At 25.8% G+C, this 26,934-nt stretch overlaps 2 protein-coding genes across 3 annotated transcripts; one reads left to right on the top strand and one right to left on the bottom strand.

Moving 5' to 3' along the window:
- Nucleotides 1-2,968: 2,968 nt before the first annotated feature.
- Nucleotides 2,969-12,938, bottom strand: LOC107440117 (V-type proton ATPase subunit Vha26). The gene is made up of 8 exons (XM_016052940.3): nucleotides 12,778-12,938; nucleotides 10,458-10,523; nucleotides 10,246-10,355; nucleotides 9,322-9,388; nucleotides 6,925-7,014; nucleotides 4,471-4,634; nucleotides 3,500-3,587; nucleotides 2,969-3,399 (listed from the first exon to the last, which is right to left on the bottom strand). The coding sequence occupies exons 1-8, from the start codon at nucleotides 12,808-12,810 to the stop codon at nucleotides 3,337-3,339; spliced, it is 681 nt and encodes a 226-aa protein (XP_015908426.1). The 5' UTR covers nucleotides 12,811-12,938; the 3' UTR covers nucleotides 2,969-3,336.
- A 188-nt stretch (nucleotides 12,939-13,126) lies between these two features.
- On the top strand, nucleotides 13,127-22,633 carry LOC107440118 (toll-interacting protein). 2 transcript variants are annotated; one of them, XM_016052943.4, is made up of 8 exons: nucleotides 13,127-13,286; nucleotides 13,363-13,521; nucleotides 15,861-15,994; nucleotides 17,336-17,384; nucleotides 18,206-18,358; nucleotides 19,896-19,986; nucleotides 20,891-20,985; nucleotides 22,344-22,633. In XM_016052943.4, exons 1-8 carry the CDS (start codon nucleotides 13,224-13,226, stop codon nucleotides 22,458-22,460), a joined length of 861 nt encoding a protein of 286 aa, XP_015908429.1. In that variant the 5' UTR covers nucleotides 13,127-13,223; the 3' UTR covers nucleotides 22,461-22,633. The 2 variants fall into 2 exon arrangements, with proteins under 2 accessions (XP_015908429.1, XP_015908428.1); XM_016052942.4 differs by having other exon boundaries at nucleotides 20,888-20,985.
- The last annotated feature ends 4,301 nt before the right edge of the window (nucleotides 22,634-26,934 follow it).

Here is a 26,934-nt window from a genome sequence, read left to right as displayed (position 1 = left end):
TTGAAATTTTTTATAAATTTATTTTAGAACATTTGTGTTAAACTTTCGTACTTTAATATAATAGTTTATAATATATAAATATTAAAATAAACCACAATGTATAACTTTAGAGAAATAACCATTATGAGTACCTCATTAGTATATTAAAAAAGTTATATTTTTGAAGTTTATTTTAAGGCTTTTTTTTTAGAAGTTAATTTTATTAAACATTGTGGTACATACATTCAAATGATTTAAACATTTTAATTAAGTTTATGAAGTTTGTTTAGTCTTAGTTTAAATATGAAAATTCCCTTTTTTTTGTAGTACAAGTATATTTTAAGTATAAGTACATTATTATTAGTATAAATATATTATAATTAGTATAAGTACATTATTATTAGTATAATAAATATTTATTTTAAAGTTGAATATTAAGAATTCAAAAATAAGCGTAGATAATGAATAATAAGCAGAGAAATTACTAAAGATTAAAATTAACTCCATGTCAAACACCATGTTATTCTATCTCTTCATGGTTTTTTCCTTTTTTTTTTTTTTACATAGAAAATCAGCAGGGGTGATTGTGGGCCTAAGTCAAAATTCCGGAAAATTTCTCGAGTAAAAAAAGAAAAGAAAGAAAAAATAAGTTTAAATTGAAAAAAATTTAAACAAGGTTTTTTTTCTTAGTTAATTTAAAACATATTTAAAATTTTACACATACCTGTGATGACCTGGAGAAGTAATTAAAAGTTGCAAATATTTCTTTCTTTCTTGAGTTTATGATTATAACAACTATTTACTGATAAAAAATTAATATTAATCATGAATATAAGCTTATAAAATATCTCTCTGGCTCTCCCTTACAAACAAATAAAATAAACTGTTTTTTTTATGTTCAACCTTTGAAAATTTGATCGCCGGAAACTTCTGTGATCAATGATTTTTTGAAAAGTCTGGACCTACGATCTCCGGAAACTTCCGGATAACTGTTAGCGAAAAATCCGGAATTTTTCCGGAGCACAATCAGCCCTGAAATCAGGGATACAAAATTTTTATCTCAAAAATTAGGGCCAGATGGTGCAGATTAAGCTTAATTAAATTTCCGTAAAAAAATTTTTGATATTACCTCTCAGGATGTCATGTACAATGCACAAAATAAAATTGATTACCTAAATAATTTTTGTTCTAATAGTCACTTACTTAAAACCAATCTTAATGGTTCAGAAGGTTAACAACAAATAAGCTGATTAATCACTGTTTACTATTAACTGTTACAGAATCAGACATAAGAATGTACTTTTTCTGAATAGATATAACTATTTTCTCAACAGATATGGTTCTTAACACATAAAATAGTAAAGGGTAATCCCAATCTACAAATAGGGTCGAATAATTCTAATTTCCCTTTCTGCACACAATTATAAATTTAGTTAACCCAAAGATAATTTCATGTAAACACAATATTAAATACTTCATGGCTTAACTGAAACTTTATAACTAAAACTATTCAACAGACATAGCTCAAATTTTGCATATTATCATTTAACATTACATAGTTTAATATGGTGCAAAAAATTTTATACCTAACAATTCAATATCTTTTGTTAGCTGTTAAAGTAGTTTTTTGTAATTTAACTTGCGAGACAAAATAATAAAAAAACAGATATTTACATCGACAAATTTCATGATTGTCAAAAATTTCCATATTCGCTTAAAACTTCCCACAACCTGGTTAAATATGCAAAAAAAGAAATTTACATTAAGATGCCCACCTTTTTGACAGTGCTTCTGGCAAAAATTGATACATTTTCCAGATTTTGTTTATCTCTATATTTTCATGGTCAAAAATCTGAATCTATCTAAATAAAGGTAAGTTTATTCAGACTGTATGTGCGTACATGTCAGATTTTGTAACTGAATTACTAGTTAACAAAATAACTGAACGTAAAATGCATAATTAATTATATTTACAGGTATAATTATGGTTTAAATTTTACTAATTAAGTATAATAGCTAAAACCACTATTTTGTTTAGATTTAAATGTGACTCCCCCCCCCCCATAAAACTGTAAAGGATTTAAAACAATAACTTACGTGTATATCCCAGGGAATAAGCAAAAAGAAACAAATTACTTGACGGAATTTTTTTTTGAAAATAGAAAACAGCAAAAGCCTAAGCACAAAGAATAACAACATATACATATTTCATATAACATCTAAATAAGGATAACATATACTTTGTGCTTCATATGAACAAAGCACAATTTAAAAAATTCTTTAGTATGTCAATGCCTGTGTTTCATTCAAATCTCATGTAACTTCAGGATAATGTTTCCAATGTTAGTAACTCCAAATACACTTAACATTGTGTAGATTCTTGATCCAATAAAAAGGAAATGACTAATAAGATTAATTATGCTCAATTCTCAGGAAATAAATTTTATACTTAAATCAAGAATGTCAACTGCTCCACTTTCATCAAAAACTCTTTAAGTAGTAGAGTTTAAAAAACTATAAATTGTAGAATTTTGACTTTAAAGAAAGGCTTTTTAGACTAGCTTTTAAATTATTCATACACAGAGGTGGGCAAAATAATTTAAATATGATTTACAAAATCATGGAAAGTGATCGTAGACAAAACAGTTTAAAAGCAATGTACCAAATTGCGTAAGCGCTGGGCAAAATCATACATTAAAACACAAGTTTTGCTACAACTAGAAAAATTAGTTTATGCACTTTAGTGAGTTTCTTGCATTATACAATCAAAACACCCTTTCAACCACTGCAAAACTGATGCTTTCTTTTTAAGGGATTTAAAACAAGCTTAGCAATCAAATCTGACATGTTACATATGCCTATAGAGTATTTTTAGTATGCTACATAATATCAAACACCCCATTCATACCTTAATGTTCCTGAAATCAATAAGCTAAAATGATTTTCAATATAGAAAAACATTGCCATGCATAATTGAAAGAATGAAAAGTTTCACAATAACTACAACATTTTATTACAATTAAAATTCATATTAATATAATTCATTGCAAACACAAGTTTAACATATAATTCTAATAAAATAACAAAGACTAGACTCAATTATACACCAAACATTCCACATCCTAAAAGTCTCTATACACAATATATATGCTTTTTCCTCATGAAGAAGGCCTACACCCGGAGCCTTGACAGATTTCATAAATAAGGAGTTCTTGATTACTTCAAATAAATTAAATTACAAATTCCACTGAAAAGCTAATTTAAGTAGCTCTCACATATTTAAATGGAATGTTAAATTAAAGAAAATGTTTCTTGAGTATAGTGAGATGAAATAGTTTAACCAACTGCAGCACAATCTTAATCATTGAATTTTCTGTTGGGGTTTGATCCAAATAATGTTTGACGAATTTCTGGCAACAGCTAGAAGAGAAAAGCAGTAACATTAGTTTGTTTATATATAATAATAATAATTTGATGTATAAATTCATAAAAACTTTCTATTAATAAAAAGTATGATTACCTGTTGACTTATCATGTCCAGCCTGCTTTCTAAAGTATTGTTGATTTTAAGCTTCCCATGTTGGGCTGAAATTTCAACTCCGCCAGCACTATAAGACATTACGTAATTAATAAAAATAAAAGCAGAGTAGAGAACAAAATACTGTAATATGATTAAGTAAAAAAATATTTTCACTATGCAAAGGCATTAATTAATATACTTTAATATCACTTGAGAAGATGAGAGCTTTCAAATAAAATAAAACAAAAGAAAATAGGAATATAAAATGAGAATTTGTTTCATCTGCTCAAAATTATAATTTCTACTTTAACCCTCAGAGCAGTAGTCTTGGCCTTTTACAAACAATATGATGCAAAAAATTTCTGTAAATTTTGTTCTCAGGAGCTCCATGCTTTTAAGGTTTAAACAATTATTAATTATACATTGTTGTTGTCGTGTCCAGTGGGGAGAGTTGTTCTCTAACTGCCATTAAAGGAGTAATTATACATTCATATTTATATATTAGTATGCATCATTTAATATTAATTAAAATTAATGTTTTAAATATACCATACAAATTTCACACACAGAACATAGTGACTATCAGTTTAAGTTTTGATTGTTTTAACTTTTTTTAATACTTGCCCTGTCAATAATAACTTTTTGACATATCAAGACATGGCAATTTTCGGCAAAATCGGTCTAGAAAGACTTTTAAAAAAATGAACACCTTTAAGCACTTTTTAAAAACGCTACGTACTTAGTTTATTAAAATAGCACTGGCAAGATAAAATAAATACTGCTTGTTAATGTCTTAATAATATAATGATTGTTCAGATAATAGAGTTTCAATGACTACTAAATAATAGATCCAACGAAACATATTCCAAGTTAAAATTGACTGTTAATTGGTTGCATATTTTTTCCAATTCTCCCTGTTTCTGGAAAGAAAGTGGTAATCCTATTTAAGAAGGAAGAGAAAAAAAACTTACCAATCAGAAGGCAAACAGTTATCTTTATCAATGGTAATTCTTATAGGTTTCTCAACTTGCTGCTGGTAAGCATCTGAAATACTTTTAAGTGAACTTTCAACCACTGGTATATCTTGCTTGCGGCATTTAACGGACACCTCCTTTTCAAGAAGTTGAAAAACAGCCTGGAATTAAAAAAGTTATTTCTCCATGTGAAGAGTATAGACAATTTAAAACATAAATTCCAACCACAGCTGAACTTTACAATGAAGCATTTATAATTCATGAAACAAAATTCACACTAAGCTAATCAAAACTTTTATATATCAGGAATAGATAGAATTTTGCATGCCCAATAGGGTATATAATGTACGTCTTTGTGTAAAATTGAAAAATTAAATGAATAAATAAAAAAATTTATCACAAAATTTTTATTTTAACAAGAAATAATGTATATATTAGATAGAATGCAAAACCTATCCCATGGTAAGCCAAATGTGATCTCTGAAGTAAAACCTTTTGAACTGGATACCCTGATACTCTCTGAAATGTTAAAAGAAAAAAAGCTAGAGAAACTCCTTTTTAACCGTAGCTATATAACATTAAGTTACAAACTAATTGAGCCTTTTTCAGAGTACCTTATTACAAGTTTATTCAGATAAATGTGGGAAAAAAAATTCCAAAATAATAAATTATGAGAAAATAAATTTCTTGGTTTCTATATCCTTGTATGAGTATGTATGTATGTATGTATATATACATATAAATACACACATACACCTATGTCCGTCAAATTTAGAAGATGAAAAATCCAATGTTTGAACACGTTCACGCCAGGTGTTGCGTCTGAAAGCGGAAAGGAAAAGAGAAAATACTGGTAGAAGAAATATTTCAATATTAGATAATATTCGGGAGGAGTTAATCTATTCTCAACAATAACAATTAACTGTAAGGAAATTTATCAAGGCGAAGAAGCAATTCAATATAAAAATTGCATCCGTTAAAAACATTAGTAGTTATGGATTTTTATTATTCCCAGAAAAAACTAAAAAATGAAATTTATTTGTTACCAGTCTTTACTCCGGTGTGCCGCCATATGAGACAATCTAGCGTGACCCACGGGTGGGTCACCACGCCGTGAACGTGTTTAAAAAAAATTCAAACAGCGGTGACAAATACCTCCTTTTTGTTTTGTGGTCAAATATTGTGGACCCACACCTTACATGACTGGCACCAGGAGGAAATAAAATGAGATGGAGCATGCTGATAGGCTGCACCTTGAGCTTGTTTCCACAATTACAAATTAACAAACAGAATTAGCACAATATCTCCTTATATTTTTGATACAACGGCAGCATAACATTAGGTTGTTAAACAGGAAAGAAATATCTACTGCTGAAGTCAAAAACGATTCAGTCAAAACAAAGAAGTCAATTTACTTCACAGAAGGACTAGAAAAACTTATTCAATTTTTTTGGTGGAAGTTTTTGAAAAAGATTTTAATGAATAGTATGAGATAGTATGATTGCACGGTTGGAAACAAATGTTTCTATGCAAAATAAGAAATCCTAAAGGTGTTGCTACATTACCAAGGCTTATTCAAAGCTCTAAATAATTTCTCTGATATCCTCCTCAAAACAAATGTCATTTAAAATAAAAAAATTTCAGAGCCAAAATTACAAAAAAAGAAATCAAAACACATAAATCTATCGTAAGCAATTCTGAGATTTTAAATAAAATTATGTCTTTTTTAATTAAATAATTTTAAAAAATAAAAGTGAAATTTCCTGACAATAGAAGGTTTTTAGTCCCTTTTTCAACAAATATTGGTGAAAAAAAAAGAGTTAATAAAGACCATAAAACTATGATGGAAAAACCTACAATTTTTCTTTTTAAAATTGCTCTGAAACTAACGACAAATATTTAATAGACGAAAAGAGTTATTTCATAAAATTGTTAAATACATATATTGTTTAACTAATTGTTTTGTTATGAATTTTGTTTCTTTTCATTACAATAATACAATATTTTATTTAAATGCCTGTATCCTAGACTTTAAAATAAACTATAATCTTAACACAGCATGCATATTAATTTATTTATTTAAAAGCACTGTACAAATCAGGCAATACGGAACAATTAATACAACAATTATGTTAACAATTAATACGGACTTCTGAACTTAATTTTGTGTTAATGTAGGAAGCATTAAAATATATATAAAATAAATTTTTAAATTTTTTTTTTTATTATTTCCAGTTGAAACGCTTGCACAATTCTTAAAAATAGACCCAGTTTCCATCACATGGGTGATCCATCACTGTGCAGAAAACTTCATTTTTAACTATTTATCACCTGACTTAATGACAGTTTTACCTTTAAAATAACTAACAAATGATCAGGCTAAAGAAGATAGTAGAAATATGAAAGGAAAAAAAAAAAAATACAACAACAACAAAAAAACATGAAGATTACCTGAAGAACTAAATTCTTCATAACTTCCTGATAACGAGATTGGTCACGAGTCAATCCATGCAACTGCTTCTTAGCTTCCTCTAACACAGTCTAGAATTTCAAGATTAGTATTATACATTACAATGGAAATATAAAAACATTTTCTTAAAGATATAAGATTACAAGAAAAAATTGAGAAGTTATTAAAAAAGATAAAATATCACTGTAATTTAACTTTTGAAATATATACAGTACATTAACTATGACTATTAGAAAACTAAAAGAGTCATGGAGCATGGGAAAATTGAGCTCCTGTTAAAGTAGAGAAAACTGGTAAGGCTAAGCAAGCCTGTAAGATACGGGGAAACACAGCTAAAGCTCTCTAGTTTCAGTCTTCCAAAACCAATTCAAAAGCAAATCAGTGGATTATCTTTTAAGAATAAAGATAAAATTTTTGTATGTTTGAAAAGTAGCATATCTGAAATTTAGGCACTGATAAAACTACACATGAAAGACCACCAAAGTACATTTTACATAGGGTACCACCTCACCATAAAAACACCTTGACAATTATTTAAATATTTTTAGTTTTCATGCAAATTTCAGTAACTCAACCAAATTATCATTAAAATATTATTAAAAACTCTTAATTTTTTATTAAACTAAAACCTTTCACAAGTGATTAGTTGCTACCAATTAAAAAAGTAAATTTTTTAAAAATACAGGAAAACATTCGCAGTAGTTCAAGGAAAAAAAATCAGGACAACATTATTTAAAAAAAAATTTGGACATAATTTCGGAACACTAAAATTGAAGTATTCCAACCTGATTCACTCGAAAGACCAGTAGAACATTTCAGTGTTTTAATGCAGACTTGTTAATTTAGTAATTTGGACTATTAAAATAATTTTTACGCCTACAAAAGTGTGACTTAACAAACTTTTTTTCCCCATCATTTATACTCTCTATAGTGAAAAAATATTTCAAGTCAAAAACATAGTTAAATATAGGTAAAATTATATTCATTCTATACAAGTATTAATTTTACTATTCAAATAACAAAAGCAGTAAAATAAAAATTATGTAACCATGTTTAGGTACCAGAAAAATAAGAGAATACGGAATGAATGAAGAACAAATACATCTGCTAATAAGTAGGAGATAACACGGTCTTTTGTATTTAATATTGAGTAAACAACAAATTTAAGGTAATAATGCTTATAGACCCATGAATGGTGTTCGCAGACAGGCAGGTGAAAAACAATGCACTAGTGGCTACTTGGCAGAGCAGGCATAGCCGTAACGAGCTCACTTTTTTTCACAATTTAACATACTTGACCAATAAGTTTTACTTTAAAAGTAAAATAACTTTAAATTGCATCATTTAAAGAAAAACTTCTAAACACTTGAAAGCATACTAATGTGCCTTTAATTAGGATAGAAAAGTGATTGAAGTATCTGTTCTTATGAATACATTAGAGATAGGGAAGCCAAAATCTTTTAAATATTTTCAAATTTATATTATATTATCATGTTATCATTAATCAAATTTTCTTATGGCTCCACCTTTTACCTTTTGTAAATTGAGCATTTTTAAATACCTAGGCAGATTTTAGTGATTTAAATTATAATTAGACTTACTTACTTCATTTATGAAAAATTATCAGCGTTAATGCAATAAAATTATTTATGCAACATGAAAAAGTTTAATTTTCTTAATCAAACTCTAAAATATAATTTTTAATATATATTTAAGTGGAACACAAAAAAACTTAATTCATGTTTGCATAAAAATTCAAAGTCTTTCTTTCTATTTTTGGATAGTTAAATGCAGAAATTGAGAATAATGATTTTTTGTTTCATATCAGAATAAAAAATTTAAAAAATGCACAAAGAAGTTTGGGGGGAAGGGAACACTTCAGAAAAACAAATTTTCATATTTCACTGTTAGGTGGAGGCATATATTTGGTTTTGATTTGAGTAAATTAAGTAATTTAAGTATGGTAACATCAACTTAGAATTATTCATTATATATTTTTAAAACTGAGATGAGTTTATTACATACCTGCCAACTCTTCCGGATTTTCCGGAAGGTTTTATTTTCATATTTAAAGTGGTGGCAATACTCAGGTTATTCCAATTAACTTTTTGAATTATAATGATAATTATAAATGAGTTTGACCACCACTACATATAAATAACTACAATAAATATATGAAAACATAATAATCCTTACGTAAGCGAATTTCAACGGGATCAAAATATAAATATATTTTTTAGTCAGATTGTTTTCCGTTTATTGTTTTACAACCACTCTGAAAATCCATTCTCGGAAAGAGTGAAAGTATGCAGGTAATGTTATTATAATTAAGTGATATAAATGAGAAGAAAAAAAAAAAAAAACTATAATTTGCTTACTCTAATATGATCTTCTCTTGCTTTTAAAACTTTTAGTCTTGCTTGATTTAACATATTCGAACTTTGGCTGAAATGGAAATTTACACATTTTAATGACCAAGCATACAGAGATAATAAAAATGCAAATCAAGAAAATTTTTCTATTTTATACTACAAACACACAATTTCCAAAATCAAAGAACATGAACCAAAGAAGACACATATCTCCCAGTATAGAACTAGTCCTTAGGTAATAGATCAATGCTCGTTTAGTGTAATGAAATAAATTAATTTCCAAATATAATTTAAATATAGAAGAAAAAACTTATAAAACGAGATATTTCAGAAGATTTAACTTCAAATAAAATTATGAAGGAAAAAAAAATCTAGAAGTATTTTTAAATTGAACAACTTAAAACAGTTGTATTATGACTTTGCACAGACAATATTTTATGACTGAGGTTTGAGACACTTTTAAATATCGTAAAGGTGCCATAACTAAAAAACAAATGAAAGAGGTCATACAATATAGAAAAACATCAACTACATTTGTAAAATGCATCTTTTAAAGATGGCCTCTAAAAATTTAAATTAACAGTTTATAAAATCCACCGGTAAATGCTAACCGAAAACTAACTATATAAGAGTAAAAGTCACATTTTTTTAATAGATAAATGCCCCATTGGTATACTGAAAAATTATGTGACGAAAAATGATTAAGCATTTCAAAAGTTTCGATAAGTTTTCAAATTTTATTTAAAGCAGCTATACAAAGAAAAATATAATAATAATATTATTATAACAAATTAAATATTATATTATAACAAAATTATATTGTCATTATGTAAAGCTTTTTTCGCATTATGAAAATTAATTATCAAAAAGAAAGATTTAGTAGAAAACGCATCATGAAGATCAATAGCGAGTACTATAAAGATTTCTTACATTTTTCGTTGCAGTTCAACTTGCTTTTCTTTTTTATCATAATATTCCATGATTTTTAGTCGTTGCTCTTGCACCAATCGACCCTTTTCAATATTAAACTCTTCTTCGGCCTAAAGTAATACAAATAATAGTATGTATGTACATATAAATAGAAGGATCAATTGTGATACATATCTCTTTAAAGTCTAACATCACTAATATTAAAATATTACCTTAGCATCAATTTCTTCAACTTTTTCATTGGCTTCTTGCTCAATGAAGGCCATCATGTGGTTGATCTAATAAACATTTAAAATATTATAGAAACTGACTCTTTATAAAATTATTATAAATATCATAAACTTATTATTATACATAATAAACTTATATACAAATACACATATACAATACATACTTTAATAAGTCAAGCTTGAACCAAATAATTTAGTAAATGAGTTATTTCTAATAAAAATAATGAAATTAGCTTTTAGCAACATTGAATCAATTTAAATTAAATGGATTTGAGCATTTACTCACCTGCATTCATATTCTTAACCACATCTGCTTAACTTTGAACAAAAACATTACTTTACCCAACTCTGTCTAATTCCAATAATTTATTGTAGAAGAGTTTTAAAATTAAAGTAAATACTATATCTCTTAGAACTACAAGGCTGTATTTTTTCAGCTGTACTACTTTTAAATTTTTCCTACAAGTCAGACATAGCCAATGATTCTGCTACATACTATAGCACATCAAATATGCCAAAAATCTTAGACAGGACTCCCAATTTCTCACTTTAATTGCAAAATAAATTTTTAAAAAAAATTTAAAAAAACAGAATTAATGAATTTTAATATTGCTGTTGTAGGCTAAATTAAACCAAACTTCTTTTTTTAAAAAATAAATAAAACACTTTTTTTTCCTTTTCCTGTATTAACAGAAGAGAATCAAATTACAGGAACACCTTTTCCAAGTGCAGGTGTTTGATCAATTGCAATTAAGAGCCTTGATTCCTGAAAATTTAACTTCTTTCTTGCTTGAAATATCTTTGTTTTGTCTATCATTAAATAGAAAGTTATATGTGTGCATATTCATAGAAGTCGAAAAATTAATAGCCTGCTCTATATCACAGATCTTTTTCTTCTTCCTTTTTATCTTGGATACTTTTTCTTTTCATCTTTCCTTCTTCTACATTTTAATTTATTTTAAAAAAAAAAACACTTTCAATTTAATAAACATTGTGTGAAGTGAGAGTTATTGGCGATCGAAATGGGCTACAGGTGGCATAGAGGCAACACTTCACATGCTTTCACCATTAGCGTGTGGAGAGTGATAGAAGAAGGGAGTACGCTAGTCTCTGTCCCTATTTTCAAATAGATTAAAATCTTTTATAAGTTAGGATACTATATGCAGGGGTCTATCTAAGTTTTTCGGAGAGGTACCTATTATGTGAAAATTTAGATATAATTTGTGAAAATTAATAAATCAACAAAAAAATATGGATTTATCGTTTATTACGTGATACAAAAATAAAAGTTTAAGAAAAAGTATTTTGTGAAACTACCGTTTCTCCTAAAGTTGAATTTGTGAAGGTACCTAACCGCTAATAAATTTGGCCGGGACAGACCCCTGCTATTTGAAACTGAAAACTACATCAAACATAGTTCTAAAAGAAAGCATCATGAAAATATAAAAAGTTATACATAGTTGATCATTTTTAAATGAACTGATTACATCCAATGTCTCATAAAATATTTCTTTTTATAGTAATAAATTATGTATAATTTATAAGTGAATAAAAATATTTCTAATAAATAATTGATCTAAAAAAATAATTTCACTTTGAATACAAGTTGTTGCTGCAATTGAGATTTGAATTTTCTTCTTAAAATATGTTGAAAAGTATTAATATTTTTGTAAAAAATAAATCCTAACAAAAACTTTTATTTTCCAAAACTCTTCATATTTTAGTGATTTGTGCTTGTTAGCAATTGAATTGTTCTTTTCGACCCATTGTTTTTTTACATTTTTTTGCCCAAGAGGAAAATTAAGAAGGAAAAGAAAAAAAGATGTGATATAATGCAGGCAGACTAACAACTTTCCATTCATTGATAAACAAAACAAAGATATTTAAAGCAAGAAGCTATCTTTAGAGAAATCAAACCTTTTAATTACAATTGATTAAACACCTGTACACTACAAAAGGTGCTATTGTAATTTGATTCTCTTCTGCTGTTAATACATGAAAAGGAAATTTTTTTTATTTATTTAAAAAAAAAATTGTTTGGTTTAATTTAGCCTACCACAGCAAAATTAACATACAATTCTCTTTTTATTAGATTATTTACAAAATCATATTAAGATTATTTTTGCATTTGATAGTAACTCTGAACTGTAATAATCTTATTGGAATATATTCGATTAGTTATCTCCAGTTCTCTTTTTCTATTGTATTATTTTAACCTATGTGATATTACATCCATCCCTGTAGTCGCAAATATCTTTAGAGATAAGTTTAAACTATTTTGAGAATAAAATGTACAACATACTTGTTTTTGAACATCGGCATCGCTGAGAGACATCTTTGATCAGTCAATAATTAAACTTAAAATATATAATATTTTAACAATTTAATGTTTGAAAAATTTAGAACAAATTTCTCTACACCCTTCAACTTCGAAGAAAGCTGGAGTCATATGACTATTATTGTGATCATTGCCATACTAAACAACATAAATATAACCTTGAAAACTCAATTTCAAAAATCAACGTAAAAATATTTTTTTGAACATAGCAAGAATGTGAATAAATGTTATTTTGATCCATAAAATATAAAATTTCATTTATTTAATTAAATACTTTATAAAATTGTACAATAAAAGTTCATAAAAGTATTCGGCAACACATTGGAACTTATAGTATAAACAAAAACAAATGGTGACTCATTGTTTATTATTAATTAAATTCTACCGATTCATGTGACTGACTGACTGAAATGGCCACTTGTGATCCTAATAATAAATCAATGGCTAGCAAAAGAGAAGAACGTCGTAAACAGGTGAATATTGCAAATATATGTTCGGTGAGTATGCATAGTTCAAGCCTATGTCATCAATGTGCCTTTTAAATTCTAGGTCTTGCTGGGTGAACTTCCATCGGATTTCTTAAGAGTTACTCCAAATACGATATCATCCCTCACTCAAGAACAGCAAATAGCCTTGGATGAACAAGCAGCAATCGCTCTTCAACATGCATCGACGATATCAGGCCGACTTACTATTAGTGTAATTGAAGTAAGTTGGAATGAGAATTGATGATATTGAAATCATGATATTGTTTATGTTGAGCTATAGAGAAAGGTAGAAGGATAATCGATAAATCAGACATGATGCTAACTTCAGTGTTCTAAAGAATCTTGCCTCATTTCTGTATTGTATTGTCTTTTCAATTTTTATTCTTGTCTTATAAAATTTTGGAATTAAAATTGATGGAATTTCAAATATGATGTTTTTATGTTGAGATATAGAGAAAATGTGTAGGATAATTGATAAATCAGACGTGATGATAACTTCGGTGTTCTATAAAATTGTGCCGTATTGAAAAATAGTATTCCATTTAGTGTCTTTTCATTTTCTATTCTTGTCTAATGTTAAAATGTTGTCTCATTTGAAATTTTCAATTACCTCAGTGTATGTTTTACTTTTTCATGGCAAGCTTTACTGTTTCAATCAGCTAGTAACTAACCATTGACCAAGTGATTTGATATAAGCCATCTTCTAAATTTTAATTGTGAAACTAAATTTTTTTTTTTCTTAACAAAATGAGGCGTTTTTTTTTTTTTTTTANTTTTTTTTTTTTTTTATAAATTTGAATATGAAAACACTGTGATATGTTATTAATAATTTTTTTACAGAAGTAGTTTAGAAGATGACTCCATAATTCACTATTTGAAAATTTTATGAAGTGATTGGTGTACTGTTGATTGGAATTGATGATTATTTAACCCTTTCGCGACAGGATGCGCAAACCCGCGCTTATCGCTGAGGCCGACAGTCTCTCTCACGAGTGTTTGTCCAGGGCCGGAGGGTTTTTTGCTGTTAAGCCTAAATCCATGATATTACCGAAATATCAATGCGTTGTTTAATAATGTTCTGTAGAGTATATAAATGACATATGCTTTATATATATTTCTCTAGATACTTTATTTACTTTCGTTATTTCTTGTTTAAATATATATTTTACTAATTTTATTTCCATTTTACTTGCCATTTAATAACTTTTAACATTATATATCTGAAAACTAAATATAGGACTTAAAATTCTTTTTTCNTGTTAAGCCTAAGTCCATGAAATAACCGAAATATCAACGTGTTGTTTAATAATGTTCTGTAGAATATTTAAATTACGTATGCTTTATATATATTTCTAAGATATTTTATTTACTTAAGTCATTTATTGTTTAAATATATATTTTGCAAATTTTATTTTCATTATGTACTTGCCATTTAATAACTTTTAACATTATATATCTGAAAACTAAATATAGGACTTGAAATTCTTTTTTCATATGAAAAATTAAAAAATTCTAATATTCCACTAAAAACTGGACCGAAAATCGAAATACCCAACGCTGTAGCGGGAAAAAAAACCTGCTTACTGTAGAAGGTCAAATCTACATGTATCTGAAACCATATAGACATACAATGCCATCTTCTGGCAAAAATATAATTTTTTAAAACGTTCCAGGACACTGGCACTAATGGGTGATGGCGGGGGATGAATGAGAAAAAGCTCTTGCATGCCGGCGTGTCGGCTGGGAAGTGAGTTCATTTCTTGCTGGCACGTACAGGTGACAATCAGCGCAAAAGGGTTAAATCAGTTAGAAGATACCAGAAGAAAATTGAGTAACTTAAAAAATTTTAACTTACAAAATCTATTGTAAATAATAAGTAAATGTTTGACCTCTGAATTCATCACCATAAAAATTTCGTAATTTGAAATTATTAAATAAATTTCTTTTTTTTATAAAAAAAGTCTAAAAAATTTTGGAACTATGAATCTTGCCAGTAAGGCTACATATAGCTAAACCATGAATAATCTCTAAATTTGAACTATCAAATTCCAATTTATGAAACCTCACAGAGAAAATGTGCCCAATAAATTGAAAAGTTATTCAAGATGTCCTCTTCTCTATATGTTTAGATTAAAACTTGTTGATTTAGAAGTATCAATGGAAATTGATTATAATATTTTCACAGTTCTTTATATAATTCAAAAATTAGGTTTTATTATACCTATTTACGTAAAATATTGTAGAACTGCAGATGGTTTAATTCAAAATGTTCTTTAATTAAAAAAATTTTCCAATTATCGCTATTTAGTATTTTAATTAAAAATGATTTATTAAAATAGCTTAGATATTAATACAGTCATTTAAAATAGTTTAATATAGGCTGTTTAAAAAAACTGTTTTAAATTTCTTTTTCAAAAAGTGTTTTTTCCATTTGATTTTGAAGAAACAAATTTCTTCCAATGAACGGATTTTTTCATGTTTTTTCCCACTGCAGAAAAAACTTGCAATCCTTGATTTGTGTATTTCTGATTCTTTCTCTTTTTTATTATTTTTTTTCAGGCTAAGCTAAATAAAAATTATGGCTTGACAAGAATGGATCCATATGTGAGATTAAGGGTCGGGCAAACTATTTATGAAACTAATACTGATTACAATGGTGCCAGAAACCCCCGATGGAATAAGAATTTTAATTGGTAGGTCAATGTATAAAATTAAAGTTCAAGTTCTTATTACTTTGTGCACTGCAGTCTTTTTATATGTAAGAAAAGAATGCTTAACTTTGGTATCTAATTAATAATTTGTATGTAAGTTGACTTTCATATTTTATATTATATTTTATGAATTTGAGTAAGTCACAGTATTAATTCTATTTATTTTTTATTCAATCCACATTAATACATATCCAAAGCAATTGTTTAATTGACATTAGTTACATTTTTCTCAGAAATAAATGCAGTAAAATTAATACAGTCGCACCTGTTTATCTCGAATCTCACAGGAAAGGCAAAAAATTTGAGATAAAGAGGTTTCGAGTTATACAGGTACTTTCAAAAACTAAATTTATCTAAGAAATTGTATTAAAAGTGTGTACTTTTGGTGGATAAACAAGTACATGATACTTGAATAAAAGTGGATACTTGTATTTTTCTACTAATACTTGTGTTTTTAGTAGAAAAATACAAGTATTAATGTAAATTAATTATACCACCTATATCTATTTACATAACATTTTTATAACAAACCTTTAACACTGAAAATTATCTTTTTAAACGTTTTTGACATCTAACCTTCTATGCTTGTTGTGTTGTTTGGGCATTTGCGCTATTGTGTTTGTGTTATTATAGAAACAGGGAATTCGAGAAACAGAGGTTTTGAAAAAAAGTTTCAAGATTTACATCGAAAATACATTGATTTCAGACAGTAAATGTAAGGAATTTTAGAAATTTTGAGATATAGAGGTTTTCGAGATAAAGAGGTTTGAGATAACAGGTTTAACTATACTATGTTTGCACCACACTTATTTAAAAGTACTCACCTTTTTCTCTTCTCACACTGGTGTGGCATATGATTGTACTGTTCAACAAAAGGAGAAGAAATTATAGTTTTTTTTAATAATTTCCCTATAAGAACAATAAAAGTTTCTTAATTTTGTCTCTTATTGAAATTGTTTTATTTAATTTATTCAGTTTAATAAATTAATTGAGAATTTATTTGTGAATTCAGTCAGTCAGTTTGAGAGTATCTGGCAATACTTATAAACTTTTAATTATTTTTCTTAGAAGTTTTAGAATCAATTCATAGTGTTTTTTTTTTTTGTTTTTTTTTAATGTCTGAGCTTAAAATTAAGGCTGTTGAACTAAAATTGAATTTCTAATTGTTAGATGTTAGTTAAGCAATTTTTGAAGTTTAATTTTATTTGTAATTTTTCAGTAATGCAACATATAAATTAATTTGATTAAATGTGCAGCGTATATTTCAGATATATGCTTTAAAAAGTATTATTTATTCTTAAATTAATTTCTCTTTTTGTACAGTTTTTTCATGTCGCAAGACACCACCATTTACATTGAAATTTTTGATGAGGTAAGAAACTAGCATTTCTTTTGTATTTACTGATTTATTTTATCAAAACTTTCCTAATTATTGTTACAATTACAAATTATTTCAATCAGCTGTTATCTATTTTAAGTTTAGCCTGGCTGCTATTTAAAATTTAAGCGTAGTAAAGTGAATTAATATAAATCAAAATTAATTATCAAATTATAAATAATTATTGAATTAATATAAGTATCTCTAAAATTTCTGAAAGATCTGAATGTGATAGAAAAACGAGCATGATATTCAATGATTGTTGGCATCATTTAAATCACTTGATTTTTTTTTATGTTCTTGATTTAAATCAAAAATATTTTTCAAAGTTTTATTTCAATTACATGGAAAGTTTTTTTTATGGAAATAATGAAAGGGATTCGTGTTTAAAATATTATTTAATGTTAAAAATTAACTAGTAAATAAAAAAAGACTAAATGTTGGTAAAAGTGACGTGAAACTTCTAAATTATTTTTCATTAGTAGCTAAGTAATTTATAGTTTAATACTCTTATTTTAATTATATTTAGTTTTATTTTATATTCAGTTGTATTTTATATTTAGTTTTATTTTCAATTTTTTAACACTTCACTTCAAATTGTTTTAAAATGAATGAAAATTTTTAAATGCACACGTTTTTGAAAGATTATGTGTAGAAATCGTGATAAATTTTTATTTTAAGGCTTGAAAAAAAAATTTTTAGTTACCATTGGTATTTAAACATGATATGTTGCATGTTGCTTTTAAATATTTTATTAATAAATCCCCATTTTTTTTAAGCAATTAACCTGAAAGCTATTTTTGTTTTTATTTCAGTGTGCATTTTCTTTGGATGAGAGAATAGCTTGGGCTAATTATCAAATCCCCCAGTCTGTTCTTCAAGGTCAAACAGTCAATGAGTGGATTGAGCTGTCTGGCAAATTAGGTGAAGATAAAGAAGGTTTAATTAACCTTATTATTACATACCAGGTAAGAACATTTCAATATGCAATAAAATGCTCTATATATGAACAATTTAAATGGGCACATACAATTATTGTTTAGTTTTAAATGAGATTTTCTATCATTTTTATTGGTAGATTGAATTATTTAGTTATTTTTTTTCAAGTCACATTTTATTTCTCGCATGTTTTTTTTTCTTCCAGTGCTTCTTTTTTTCCCCCAATATTTCTTCACTGGTTTATAATGGATTCAACCAAAAATATGTATCTTAATTTATGCAAATACAATGTATCACATATTTCTGACAGGAATCACATATCTTAAAAATATGCTTTTGTAGTTCATTGAATGCACATAATGGATTTTAGCAGATTTTCTAATGGATTTCAACAGACTTTCTTATTAATTTTTACTCTTGTCATTTTGAGATATTAAGACACCTTTTAATAAAAACTATTTTCAAAATCATAGATTGCCCTTATCTTTTAACTACACTAACAAGAAACCACTGCATAATATGGGTCAATAAAAAAAATAGAGTAGAACACCCAACAAAAGGCTCCTTAGTAAGCATTGTGGGTACATCAGCTTATATTTATAACACTATAAAGAGACAAAAAATAATTTTAAAAAATTTACACAGAAAATTAAAAAGTTTTGTTAACTCTACATAAGCTGCAACTACATTGATCTATATAAGATTAAAAAAATTATCTAAAATCACAAATTTATTTTAAAAGCACTTTTAGAAATTAAAAATCCAGTAAATAATTAAAAGATATAACCTCGTTGTCAGCAAAACGATTATACCCGCAAAGAGGAGTGCTTTTTTAATATTATAATAGTATAGTGAAAACAAAAATTATCAATACAATAGTTATTAACAAATAACAAGTAAATATTGTAGCAAATATAGCAATACAATGCAATAGTTATTGTAAATTTTACTGTAATTAATACAAGAGTTGTTTTAATTTTTAAATACATAAATTTTTTAAAGAAAAGAAAAAAATGTATTATATATATAAATACATATAAAAACCCTCTTTCCCATGGCCCTTACTCTTTAATAAAATTATATTTTTATCTATGTACCTGTATCGATTTATAATAATCATAAAAAAATTCGTAGTAAATAATGAAAAAATATAACCTCGTTGTCAGCAAAACAATTATACCCGCAAAAATGAGTGCTTTTTTAATATTATAATAGTATAGTGAAAACAAAAATTATCAATACAATAGTTATTAACAAATAACAAGTAAATATTATAACAAATATAGCAATACAATGCAATAGTTATTGTAAATTTTACTGTAATTAATACAATAGTTGTTTTAATTTTTAAATACATAAATTTTTTAAAGGAAAGAAAAAATTTTATTACATATAAATAGATATAAAAACCCTCTTTCCCATGGCCCTTACTCTTTAATGAAATTATATTTTTATCTATGTACCTGTATCGATTTTTAATAATCATGAAAAAATTCAAATAGACTTATTTTTTTCACCCATATATATATGCCAAATGTTTATGTTTGTTTAATTGCTTCTTTGAAGGTTATACCGTCAGGCACGCTAATTTATCATCCCCAGTCAAGAGTGAGTGTTGTTCCTTATGGACCTTTTCAAGGCAAAGATGGAACTACAAGTATGCCTTAATTAAGGGATCAAAATTTATTGTTTTTAAATTTTACATTCACTTTTTATGATTGATTTTAATGAAGGCTTTACTAATTTTTTTCAATATAAATTTAATTTTCTTATATATTAAGAAATTTTATAAAAATGGTAAATCTGTTTATTAAAGTATTTGTAATCTACAAAAGTATCTGTTTAGTCAAATTTTACTTATAAATTTAATTTTAAAGATTGTTTTGTAGATAAATTATTATTATTAAAAAATGTAAAAAAGCAACAACTTTTTTGTTGTTGTTAGAAGTATACTTTTAAAATAAATTCTATGAAGTAAACATATTCTATCATAACATTTAAAAAACTAAATGTTATTGTAAAACAAATTATTATTTTATTTGTACTTAATCTTTTGTAATCTTAGCCTTTGGTAGTTTTGAATCAGCATTTTGATAATAATTTGATTATCTACTGTTGCCAATTATTAATGTCAGCTGAAATATTGTCTGATAATTATGATTATTATAACTAATTATATTTTTAAATTTTGTTTAAGAATCTTGAAATATTTGCACAAACTTATGTAAATATTTCAAATTCATTAAATATCTCAAAATTTCCAAGTGCGTCAAAAACCCTTAAAAAATTTTCCTTACAAGCTTATTATTTCTTTAACATAATGTTCAAGCAGCACTGATTACATTTCTATGCAGTTTTAAAGAATTTATTTAGAAAAGGTTAACTTAGATATTGTTGAGAATTGTTTCTTATATGTAATTATTTTTTACAACGTTAACAAATTTGAACTAACTTTATTTTAAAATTTAAATTATGTGAAATATTTTTGTTTAAGTTTTCTGTCAAGGTAATTTTGTAAAACTGTATTATGATTGATTCTAATGTGTATTTCTATTTAGTAGACTCTACTGTGCCAAATAGGGATGATGCTGCAGTCTTTGGTCCGTATCCTGATGTACAGTCAGATTGTCCTATACCAGAAGAGGATTATAAACAAGTAATATGATAACTATTTATGTGTCTAATCTCAAAAAAATAACTACTAATTTCTGTTAGTCTGTCTAATTGGAACTTTAAAAATTTTCAGTAAAGTTTTTTGAGAAAATAAAATTATCATTTTAAAATTCAAAAGAAATTTCTTAAGATATGAGCATTTAAAGTAAATATGAAAACATTTAATACAATTTTTTCATAACTTTGTAGTGAATTGTATTTGGCAACTAATGCAAAAGCTCTAAATGGTAAGGGGTTTCCCACAAATTTATTTTTTCATAAGACAAATTTTATAACAAAAGTTAATACCTTAATATTCGCCTTTATACCAAAATTTGATGGTATAAAGAAAGTGAGTGAGGGAACAAAAAAGAAAAACATGCTTTTATAGGGCATGCCAGTGTCATTTTCAATAAATCTTGTTTAATAATACGAAATGAGAAACATGGAAAAACACTTATCACTCAGAGCTTCCTTTTAAAAAGTACTTAAACTACTAAAATTCATATAGCCTTTTTAAATTTTCACAATATTAGAAAAAATTTTTTTATTAGTTATTAAATCCAATTCACTATATAATTATGGAAAAAAAAATTACAATGTTTCATGCGCATGTAATGTATGAAAAAGCTACTCTTTATATACACAATTTTGTAATGATATTTTTTCAAACTATGAAATTATATTTTTTTAATTAATTAATTATTGCTTCAAAACCTTTGCTAAATTTTATTAAAATTTCTTAAAGTTATAGTAGTAATGAAGTATTACTATTGATTTTTCTGAAAAAAATTATATCAAGCAATTGTGCACCAATTGTAATTTAATATTATAGATTTGTCTGTTTTTTTTTTTTTTTTTTTTTTTTTTTTTTTTTTTTTTTTTTTTTTTTTTNTTTTTTTTTTTTTTTTTTTTTTTTTTTTTTTTTTGATAAGCATCTTTGTTTTTGTATAATCTACATAAAGACAGTTTTTATTATAATCCGCGTGTCAGTTTTTATAGCTTAAAACAATAATAAAAGTAAATTTAAAAAAATTTTATAAATCAATAATTGTATTAAATTACTTAGCAAAAGTGACTATCCTAATGATTTTATTACATTCTTTTTTTTTTTTATTGAAATCAATTCAAGTTCTAAAAGCTATCAAGCATTATCTATCTGAATCTAATAAAACGAATCTAATTTCTCTGAATCTAATTTTTAAAAAAAGCACAAAAGCATTTAAAACAAAAATCAGAAACTTTACCAAATATCTAAAATGGCAAAAAGGATGTTTTTCTAATGGTTTGTCAATTGTTTTAATGATCCAAATTTAGTTTCCTTTATTTTTATGTTTCTCTATATATATTCTCTATTTTAAGGTTATGGACATGTTTCCAAACATAGAGGAATCTGTTGTACGAGATATCATGGAAAGTAACAGGGGGAACAAAGATCTAACCATTAATGTTCTGCTAGAGATGAGTGATGTGACATGATCGTTGCTTTTGAAGCTATGAGTTCTGCTTATCTGGTCATGTATTATAGTTTGTTAGATTAGTTTATTTTTTTGAAGTTTTGTTAATTTAGACTGTGCATCTACTGCGATTTTTTTTGCTACACAAATCATTAAATGCTTTGTTTTAACATTTCAATTTTTTTTGCTGCTTTTTNTATATATATATATATATATATATATATATATATTTGCTAATCGCTTTATAGATTATGTTTTAAGTTTTATTCTGTTTTTTCTTTATAGTTTATTTTCTGTTTTTATGTGTTATTTTTACTTATTGTGTTCTATTTTGTTTGTTGTAATTTTTGTAAAAAATTTTTGAGTGCTCCTCACACTATTGCATTGATATATTTTGCTTTGGCTATATTGATACAATATTAGAAAGCACTCATTTTTGCGGATATAATCATGTGGGCTGATAAAAAAGATCATATCTTTTATTTTCCAGATTTTTTAAAAAAATTTCATCCTTTTTTCTTTTTTTTTTTCGGATTTTTAAAAAAAAAAAATTCTCCCAGTTTTTTGTTTTTTTTATTATTATTTCCCCCTTTTTTTTCATTGTCTGTAATTTTCCTTTGTTTTATCTTCATTATATATATATATATTATGGATATATATTATATATATTATATATAAAATGAATCTTTTGCATTTTTAGAATGAATGGGAAACAAATAAAAGCCATGCATAAAAATATTAAAATTATTAACAAAACCAAAAATTCAATGACCCATTAGTGCTAGAAAAAGCTTAAACATAAGACCCTTGAATAAATTTAATCACACTTTTCGCCAATATTAATCCAAAAAATAGTTAGATTGCCATGGACTTTACTAGAATATTTACTACTCTGTGTTTAAAATCTATAATATATGCATAATATAATATCTGTAATCTAAAGAAATAATTGTATATAACATATATTATATTTGCTATAATATATTAATAATATGACTTTACTATAGTATATAAAAGTCTATGTGAAAAGAATTATATATAAATAGAGTCTATATACAAAGAATTCCATTTCATGCTCTAATTAAAAGTAATTTTTTGCTTCAAAAGTTGTAGATGCACAGTATATTATTTGTGTGATTTTTGCTGTTAATTTTCTTTTGTTTTTACTGTATGAGATTACTTTTTATTGTGCATGCTGCATTTTCTCATATTTGATACCAGTGGCATTTGATGCAAGTGTTCTTCTGACGCATTTTATTTGTGAAACTGGAGTTTTTTTAAGCTTTTTTAACCCAGTGTTTTAGATTTGTTTAAAAATTTTATTAGCATTTATATGACTTTCTTTGTACCAATGATTATTGTGATATATTAATTACCTAACTAATATTTGATAAAATACTACAGTTATTGAAATTGCCAATTATCCAGATTGATGTTAGAAACAAGTAATATTAAGAAAAAATTTGAAAGTCAATTTCTATTTTGGTCAATAAAGAAAAATTTTACTTTAATTATATTTATATGTAACTAAATCTGGAAAATCACATGGTAGGATCAAGTTTTCCCACATTAATTTTCATAATGGTTTCATTGTCATCAGCATAAAATTGATATAAGTCATATAGTTAGATCCTGCTAAATATCTTATATAAGTGAAATTTTTTACTCCCATATAAAACTAAAATTAATTACATAATTAAATTTGTAAACCTAATTACAAAATTAATTGCATAATTAATATTTTAAAAACCTGTATTAACATCAAGTGTCATTCACTAGAAGTTTTAAAAAAATTTACTCGAGTGGATGAATAAGAAGTATATTATTAACGATTGAAAATTTGAGCAAGATACATAAATATATGTAGGGAGAATGGGAACTAATAGTAGGAATTGAAAAATAAATTGCACAATAGTTATTTAAAAATTATATTAAGATATAAGAGTTATAATAAGAATTAAGAATGAAAAATAAATCACACAGTAGTTTTTTTAGGAAGAGTATTTGTGAATGAGATATAAGTGATTGTGCAAATTATCATCAATCTAAAAAAAAAACGATTAAACTAAAACCTGATTGCAAAAAAATATGTTTTAAGCATATCTTATTCTTCCTGATAACTTTTCTCATTAATTTTGGTCTAGGTCCTATCAATCTGGATAATTAGACTCCTATTATATACCATTTCTTAAAATGTTTTGTTTAAAAATAAAGGTTAAAGTTTTCTTATTACTTTATATTTTAGTTTTATAACTCCATTTTGTTATACCCTCGCTTTTAATGCTTTTATTTTGACGACAGTTTTACTGATTTTTATCAGTCATTTTTTAAATTATGTTCAAGATTGTTCAACCTAGAAGTAATTTAGCCCAACAGTATTATAGTTTTCTTATTCTTTAAATTTGTTTTTGTATCATACATGTAATATAATTAAATAACTTAAAAACAAAAAATGAGTTATTGTTATAATATTTATTATTAAAAATATTGAAATGAAGGACGATGTTTTATAGTACTTAACTAGAATAGTTAGAAGGTTGTGAAATATTTATAATTATGTTGTGCACCAATCTGTGATTAATTTGTAATGATCTATCCTGCGAAATGTAGATAAATATTTTTTAATTGTATATTTTGTACTAAAATTTTTTTACTTTGTGTGATTTAATATTTATCGCAGAATAAATGTTCTTCATTATAGTGTCTTTTTTTTAAATGCTATTGGTTTCATATTTTATATTTCTTTTTTTCTTTTAATTCTTTGTTTACTGTCCGATATTTATTTTTTTAAAAATATTTTAGGATTAATGGTTCAAAATTATACATTTAGCCATTGTTTTATTTTTAAAAAAATAATTTTAAAGAAACTACACTTAAGAGATTTATAAATGTTGGCCAAGTTCAGTGATAATGGATGTCAAGAAAAACCTTCCCTAACAACATCCCTAACCCCCTTCACATCTGGAGAGTCTTGTAAATGTTCCCTTATTTTTGAGCACTTGAAACATGTCGACTATTATTTCCAATCCGTATATTTTTGAAGCAGAAGAAGTTTTTAATTAAGTAATGTCTTACATATTTAACTAACCTCAACCTTAAGAAATGGACAAAGAGAGAATATTTAAATGAACTTTTAATCATTATTTAATTTTCACAGATTAATGATTGTTATTTACTTTACTTAGCAATATTATAAGTTACATTTTAACTTAATATGATAAGTTAAAAAAATGTGAACTTCCCCATGTTTGCAATACCGTTAAATTGTGATAAAAGGAGTATGGATTATTACGAGTAATCCACTAATATGAACATTTTTTAAATCATCGTCAAAAGTTTAATATTAAAGAATCGGAAGTTGTATGTTTATAAAGAGTTAAAAAATACAACTGTTGTAATGTAATAGCCTTCTGCTATTACTACAGTTTTTTTTCTAGGTAAACATGTTTCTTTTATTTAAGTGAGTAATATTGTCTGAAAGTGGTTTAAGTAGAAATTATTTTTTTTATTTCTAGTTTCCATAAAAAAAAAAAACAAGCACTGTTTCCTTTTCACTATTTCAACCACCTCTTATTTAATGCAATGCGTAGGCGACTAAGTAATCTTCCTGACAAAAAAAAAAAAAAAGACCTTTCGCTATATCAAGATATCAAGTTGAGAACTTAAATGCGCTTTATGTTGACTGCATAGCTAATCAAGTCCCCTTACTTTTCCTTTTTGATAACAAACTATTAAAATCTACATTAGCTGTTATAATTAATGTCAAAAGTTATTGCACTTCATGTTATTTTCTTCTTGCAAAAACCTGTTATGATTTTAAAATTTGTTGTTTAAATAGATGTTTTTGTTGTAATGTTTATGCCTTTCTTAAAGTAGGGAGCAACCAAATAGAGTCTACAATCTTTAGGATTAAGCTGTCTACTCTCTCTATATATATATTAAAAATCAAAATAGTTGTTCAAAAAAGCGAATGAATTAAGTCTATTTCAATTTTTAGTTGTTCGATTGCTATTTTAACATTGGATATGTGTATTTTTATTACAACGAGCTCGTTATAAAGACTATTTCATCAGCTACTCTGAATTGTTATTACAGATTTTACTGTATTTAGATTACTGAATGAAATCTTTATGTTAATTTTAATTCCAAAAGTACGTTATCTTTTATCCTATATTTGGACACATATGGGCCAGCTGTGGACATATCAATATCAATCTAATAGCGGTTATAAATCTGTGTTAATACCAGCAGAAGCTTACTTTTTTTTAAAAATACCACTAATAATTTTTTTTCTAACAACTATAGGAGCCCTGATATAATATTTATATAGTTACCGATGAAGAAGTCGTAATTTTCTTCACTATTTAAAGTGCTAGTATAATTACAATTAAAGTTAACAAAATTTATTTAATTTAACCATCACTTTAAAGCATCATTGTGCTTATCAGGCCTTGTTTATTTGTTGAAATTGTTTATATGTCGTGGAACTCAATCAT

This window comes from Parasteatoda tepidariorum, chromosome 10 (assembly GCF_043381705.1).
Source record: "Parasteatoda tepidariorum isolate YZ-2023 chromosome 10, CAS_Ptep_4.0, whole genome shotgun sequence".
Classification (NCBI taxonomy): Eukaryota; Metazoa; Arthropoda; class Arachnida; order Araneae; family Theridiidae; genus Parasteatoda; species Parasteatoda tepidariorum.
The sequence above is the reverse complement of the archived record's forward strand: the minus strand, read 5'-3'. Positions and strand labels throughout refer to the sequence as shown.